The sequence below is a fragment of the Dipteris shenzhenensis genome, chromosome 21, assembly GCF_047967505.1.
Source record: "Dipteris shenzhenensis isolate YYH24624 ecotype China chromosome 21, Dip_SZ_1.0, whole genome shotgun sequence".
Lineage (NCBI taxonomy): Eukaryota > Viridiplantae > Streptophyta > Polypodiopsida > Gleicheniales > Dipteridaceae > Dipteris > Dipteris shenzhenensis.
Window position 1 is genome coordinate 12,172,853 of NC_141616.1, and position 6,500 is coordinate 12,179,352.

A 6,500-nucleotide genomic window follows, 5' to 3' on the forward strand; every position below is an offset into this window, starting at 1 on the left:
GCACACACACTTTTTTCTTTTTTAGTGGACACACACACACACACACACACACACACATATATATAGAGAGAGAGAGATGATTTTATTAAAGTCTACCAAGGACACGTCAAGATCTATGGGACTAGAAAGCATTATCAAATAACATAGTGATTCTTTTACATTTGAACTTCCCATGGTGAAAATTTGAAAATTTAGAAAACTTTTAGGCCTCACCCTTGCACGGGTGAATCTCTAGTACAAGCACTAACAATAGAAAAAGAAGTATCGTGAAAGTGGAGGATGGGTGTGCACATGTGATAAACATTGGAACACTACTAGGCTGGGCAAGGGATGATCCACATGGGTAGAGATGGTGGTGGCTGCCAGGAGAATAGAGTAGAGCTTGAATGCAAGATTGCCACATTATTGGCATGTAGGCTTCCATGTGGGTAGCATATGTGTTTAGTATTAGATATAGCCCGCGTACAGAGCCATGGAGCTAGTAGCAATAGGCCCTACAAGGGTAGCTCATGGAGCAAATGTGGTAGCCTAATTGGGGCTAATATGGCCAATTTATAGGGTATAGAGTTGCATGCAACAATCAAGGGCACATTGACTGCAAATCAATCAAGGGCACATTGACTGCAAATCAATTTTGATTTTGGAAGATATATGGTATCGTGCCATCATTCAAGTTGCCTCGACAATATGGTGCCTCAACTAAAGACTCAGTCTTTGCAGTCCCAGCACCCTGCAAAGACAGTAAAGGCAAAGATATATCCCCCTTATGCAATCAAGTGATGTCTGCAAGCCAAACGTTGACCCAGGAGATAGGGATGCAATTCTCCTCCCATCAGAACCTTGACAAGTACACAACCAAGAATCTATCCTAATTTCTCCTCACGAAAACCATGTGAGGTATTCTGTACAAGCATTATTTTGCTTGCAGCTATTGATTTGATAGCAGCTCACAGACTGGACAGGACAATACTGCTCACTGTAACCCTAGTATTTAAATATCACACAAGAAACTGGTGATGATGAAGAACAGGGTCAACCAGTGATTTGCACATGCATGCCTTATCTAAACAAATCCACTTGGTTATTTTTCTGTGCTCTTAAATGCGTGATGCTATCATTCCATGTCCCTTTAGTGTACTGAGTGCAAGCTGGAAATATGAATTTTCCATTGTTCCTTCCTCCTGCTTAGAAGCGTAATTTCAAAAATGCCAGGTGTCCTTGTGTTGACTTCATTTAGAAAACAAGAATGCATGTACGTAGACAAGAAAGAACTCCAGCTCTACCTCTTGGAGGTACAAAGAATGCTTGGATACTCCCAAGATATGTTCTGTTGGGAGTCCTCCAGGAATTTTTTTAACAGTGGAACTTTCAATGCTGCACATGAGGTGATCACATTATGAAGCATGGGAAAAGAAATTTGTACAAAGCAAGAACGATGCAATTTAGTATTACAGTCTTGCAGAGGCCAATGACAGATCCTATTTCCACCCAAAGTTGCTCACCTGCAAGTATCTACCTGCCGCTTAAGCAAGTACAAGTCAAGCATGTACCTGCCGCTTATGCACAAAGTTATGCATAATTTTCCCACCCTCTGACTTGAAAGAATATCTTTCAAAAAGGATCAGGGACGGGGACAATTGATCCATGACAATGACCACGAAGAATCCTCTCTTTGGATGACCTGTCATGTCAGTATCAATTACCCCAATGACCGTCCCCACTCAGGCTGGGGACAGTCATCTTCGAGTAACATTTCAGACCAACCTGACCAATGACAATATTGCCAGTGTGCAAGCCTTGAAAGTAACAGCCTGTACCTCCCTTCTAAACCTGGCCAGATCCTCCTTTCTTTGAGGCCTTGCTTTGGTACATACTTCTGCCATGCACATTACTGTTGCACCAAGATTCTGTAAAGCTGAAGAAAGCCATAAGAGTCCAATACCCCGTAGTAAATACATCGCTTTGCTACCATCCAGGGTTGCATTTAATGATAGCATTCTTGAGGCTACAAACAATACCAAGGCAAGGCCACTCCCAGCAAGTCCCACAGCAACTTGATTCACAATATGGAACAGCTCTCCGAATTTCTCCTTGGGGATGGTTTGGAATTTCAAGGCAGCTCTGCTGGAGTTCATAAATGGGTAGCTAAGGATGACTTCATAAAGCTGGATGGAGCCTCTTCTGTACAAGTCTTGTGCAACTACCTTTTTGTCCTTCCTTCGCTGGTGCCCAATCTTCTTTCTTCCTGTCTGAGTCCTGCAGGAAAAAAGACATAAAACAAATCAGTTTGTCTTCTCAAGAAAATGGAAACTCGTTATGGAGGCCTTAAGATATTTTCTAACTTGCCTTTTGGTAGTTGAGGTCTTTGTTTCACATGCTACTTCAGCAATCAACTGTGGCCTGACGGTGCCCACATGTGCATGAGAACTGCAAAAGAAGAGAAAGAATGACAAAGCCATTACAATATGGTAATCCAGACACTACTCCCAAGCAAGTTATAAACAAAACTACACCGTCTGTGCACTTACAAATTTGAAGGCAATCTTTCAACATTCGTCGTCATGATAGCTGAATTCAATCCATATAGTCCTTCAATAAAATTTATATTTTCAGAGTGGATTTCCCCATTATGTGGCAATATGAAGTCGAGCCCATCATTCCCTAATTCTATGACTATGCCACACCCTAGAGGGAAGTAACTTGGGCAATTCACCAGCTCCTGCCTTTTTGTTGAAGGAAGCGGCAGACTCAGCTGCTTGTTGGTCTCTGAGATACTGTCAGGCAATTCGATGGGCACACTCTGGTGCAACAAACTGTCAAATCTATTGTCACTTGTAGCATAATTAGGTGTTAAAAAAGGTGATCGCTGTTCAGTTGAAGGTTCAAACAAATGCTCTGCTTTGTATCTGTCTCCCACACTGTCTTTTATAGCATCTTTGCTCAGACTCAAGTCGATTATCCCCCCTGAAAACTGGTAACTTGTCAAGTTCTTACTTGGGAATCCTTCCCATTTATCCACTTTTGCTGAGGTATGGAAGTCAATTGCTTCGGAGACATCTCTGGTCCCAAACTTGAACAGCACAAATCCATTGGTGCTCTCTGTTAACAAAAAACTGGTGTCAGCATCAAGAAATGATAAGTATTGATCAAGAAATGACAAGTATTGATCAAAATATTCAATTGACGGCAGAAATGGCATGAGGCATGTGTGGGAAATGATTGGTGTGGAACAAAACCAAGATCCAAAACAATCAAATTCAACCCAAGAAAGAGAGTCCAAGTCCGCATGAAGGCAGCTCATGAGCTTTTGCAATTCACAGGTATGTTATTAATAAAGTATGTGTAGAAAATTCTCAGATTCTGAGATCGTCTTTAACGTATGGAGGGAGTATTTCAATGCTTAATGAATCGTATTGTAGTTAGCTACAGAATATATAGGTTGACTTCTCACAAATATATTAATGGCCCACATGGTTTGTAAACCGCACCCAAGAGACCCTTTACCAAGCCATAAAACCTTTCACTTAACTTCGAAACAGCATCTGCTGCGTGGGCATTTAGAACTAGCAACACCATCATGCCCTTTCTTAAGTTGAGTCCCATTAAAAACCATGCACGATTTATTGATACTCGTGGGAAGTCTTGACGTAGAATAGGTCCCTATTGATACTCGTTGGAGTGGTTACTCTTTGGACCAACTGTTCCTTTTGGAGCAAGTATCTTGCTAAAAAGCCCCTAAATCTACAAGGCCTGATACCCGAACTCGAAATCGTGTTCATTGGTGAAATCTTGTGAGTTCGTGTAAAAAGCACGCCCGTGCTCTATAGGTAGGATAACCCCTGCTGACGAAAGGGCAAATAGAAGCAACGAATGGAGGTCTGTGCAAGAGCCAGTTTTCTTTTTCGGTCGAGATGTCCGGAGTACCCGAGAAAAATCTCTAACCGCACATCAATCACTCGACTAAGCAATTGTCCCACGATAGGACTACAACGGTACCTTCTATGTCAATCAGATTTGCCTCCTCCGAGCTTTGGCCCTGTGTTTCCGTTATTAATTCCCCGGGCAGAAAATTGTGATAAAAGTTGTCGGATTTACAAGAAACTTTCAATTGCTGCCTATGACGTGCGGAGTCAAGCTTCGGATTTGCGAAAAGAATTGGACGTTCAAACCCCTGCAAAACAACAATATATGAGACTTCATGCAGGTTTTAGACAAAGAGTTACAAAAAAAGAATTTGTGTTCTTTGTTTCGAGTTGCTAGATTTGGCTGAGCCGTCAATTTCGCAGACTTTGGACGCACCTTTAGTGTTAGAATCAGTCCTAGAGAGAATTATAGAGTAGCAAATGAGCTGAAATCGTGCAAAGGGCACAAAGGTTCAACGTAAATCAAGCAAGAACGCGTTACGGAGAAGAACGGACAGCAGAGAGAGAGGGAGTATGAGAAGGGGAGTGAGCAGAAGGCTACAAAAATTTCTGCGACTGGGAAAGCTACGAAGTTGCCGAACCGATTGAGAGAGAGAGAGAGAGAGAGAGAGAGAGAGAGAGAGAGAGAGAGATCGCACCACATGAAAGGTCCTTCCCTGCAGATTGAAATGGGTCCATGGAGCCAGAAGGGAGGAGCGAAGCTGCATAGCAGAGATGGGCGATAGGAGCTCGGAGCTATGGAGCTATGGAGCTATGGAGGCAGCTCGACTTCGAAGCTGCACTCTTGAAAACCAAGACGAACAAGACAAACAAGAGGACGACGACGACGAAGAAGAAGAAGATGCCGCTGATCAGCACCACCAGATGTTTTGAGCCCACCCTCCTCAATCGTGCGGCCCTCGTTCGTCTCCCGCTCTTCTACGTCCTCAATGGACGGCCCCGATCCCCTCCCTCCCATGCAAATCTCGCCCCCTGCCACTTGTCGCGGACCCCAACCATTCTCCAGTGCACAAAAAAAAAAAAGAAAAAAACAATTTCAAGTTTCCTTTTTATATCCGCCACAAGATGCGTCTCTCTCTCTCTGTCCCCCAAAACTTGAAAGAGAAAGAGAGTGGCTCTCTCTCTAGTTTTGGAAGAGAGAGAGAGAGAGACAGAAAGGGGGGGGGAGAGAGAAGAGGAGAGAGAACAATAAGTGAGTGAGAGAGAGAGAGAGAGAGAGAGAGAGCTTCTTGGAAGAGAAACTTTGAGTGAGAGAGAGCGAGGGAGAGAGTGAGAGAGAGCGACCGAGAGAGCTTCTTGGAAGAGAAAGCACTTTGAGAGAGAGAAGCTTCTCTCTCTCTCTCTCTCTCTCTCTCTCTCTCTCTCTCTCTCTCTCTTGGAGAGACTTGGGAATATATTCACTCTCTCGCTCTTTCTCTCTTCTAAGTTTTAGAAGAGAGAGAAACTCACACATACACACACACACCCCTTCCAAAAAGAGGTGTGCCTCTCTCTTCAAGACTCTCCCTCCAAAGAGAAAGCAAAGAGCACCTCTCTCTCTCTCTCTCTCTCTCTCTCTCTCTCTCTCTCTCTACCATATCCATGCCTATGTGTGGCCATGCAACTCTCCTTACCACTTCTCCTATCACATATTTGGTTGCATGGTCATCTAGGTGAAAGGAATTCAAAAAGATCCCTCTAGGTCCACTCTCTCCACCTTGAGAACAAATTATACAATGTGTATTATACTAACAAGTTTCCAATTTTGCATGACCTTTTACAAGAAAATGAGATCCCCACTAGTGCTCCCACCTAAGTTGAACCTAAATGATTGATGTGACCAATAGCATTTTTCCCACTTAGGATCTCATGAGTGGAAAGGCAGTGGCTCTTCACCTATAAACCTCTCCAACACTATGAATTCCCCTTGTGTGGGGATGTACACATACAAGTTAGTTGAATCTATCCCGAAGCTCTTGAAGGTAATATTCTACACTTCTTATCATAATTGGGTTTAAGTTAAATCTAGTATGTATAGGGGTACATCTGGTAGCCCCTCCTCATGGTCCACAAAGTCACTTGAGAGCCTATTTTAAAGCAAGGCCATCATGACAATCTTCCCAAAGTCCTCGAGCAAAGTCAATGCTTTTGCTGATGGCTCTTCTACAATTTTATTCTTCCTTGATGGTTGAGAAGCCATCTTGACACTTGTGCATTTATATGTAAATGCTTGAGAGATATCGTTGCTAACTTTGGGCATGGGTACGATAAGACTGGCTAGCTTCTATGCCTACAAAACGGAACTAGTAGTAGACTGTGACTCTTACTGTGAATCCACAACCTATGACATTGGTTGAGACCCTAAACTAGTACCGTCCAACTTCTCGGTCTTCTTTCTCCCCTTACTTGACCAAAGATTTGGTGCCATTTTATTCAAGACACTTCAATTCACTTCTATTGGGATGGTTGGTCTATTGGGATGAGGAGAATTGAGTTCACTTCAAGAAACCTCACTTGAGAGGTGAGGTTGGCACTTTAGTTTACTTTAAAGTTTAGTTGGCACGTGAAGATGGACCAAGGAGACTTCAATTCACTTTC

General features: G+C 43.1%; 1 protein-coding gene across 2 annotated transcripts; it reads right to left on the reverse strand.

Moving 5' to 3' along the window:
• Window positions 1-1,363: 1,363 nt before the first annotated feature.
• Window positions 1,364-4,740, reverse strand: LOC147888496 (uncharacterized). 2 transcript variants are annotated; one of them, XM_087392946.1, is made up of 6 exons: window positions 4,562-4,740; window positions 3,997-4,171; window positions 2,995-3,099; window positions 2,529-2,964; window positions 2,347-2,427; window positions 1,364-2,256 (listed from the first exon to the last, which is right to left on the reverse strand). In XM_087392946.1, exons 1-6 carry the CDS (start codon window positions 4,628-4,630, stop codon window positions 1,755-1,757), a joined length of 1,368 nt encoding a protein of 455 aa, XP_087249072.1. In that variant the 5' UTR covers window positions 4,631-4,740; the 3' UTR covers window positions 1,364-1,754. The 2 variants fall into 2 exon arrangements, with proteins under 2 accessions (XP_087249072.1, XP_087249071.1); XM_087392945.1 differs by having other exon boundaries at window positions 2,529-3,099.
• Window positions 4,741-6,500: the final 1,760 nt, after the last annotated feature.

What these genes read in the sequence shown, in the direction of transcription:
- LOC147888496 (XM_087392945.1), bottom strand. Translation starts at nt 4,630, where the DNA reads ATGCAGCTTCGCTCCTCCCTTCTGGCTCCATGGACCCATTTCAATCTG. An exon ending in AAATCTGATTGACATAGAAG is followed by an intron (nt 3,100 to 3,996) that starts GTACCGTTGTAG and finishes TTTTGTTAACAG; the next exon opens with AGAGCACCAATGGATTTGTG. An exon ending in AAGACCTCAACTACCAAAAG is followed by an intron (nt 2,257 to 2,346) that starts GCAAGTTAGAAA and finishes TTTTTCCTGCAG; the next exon opens with GACTCAGACAGGAAGAAAGA.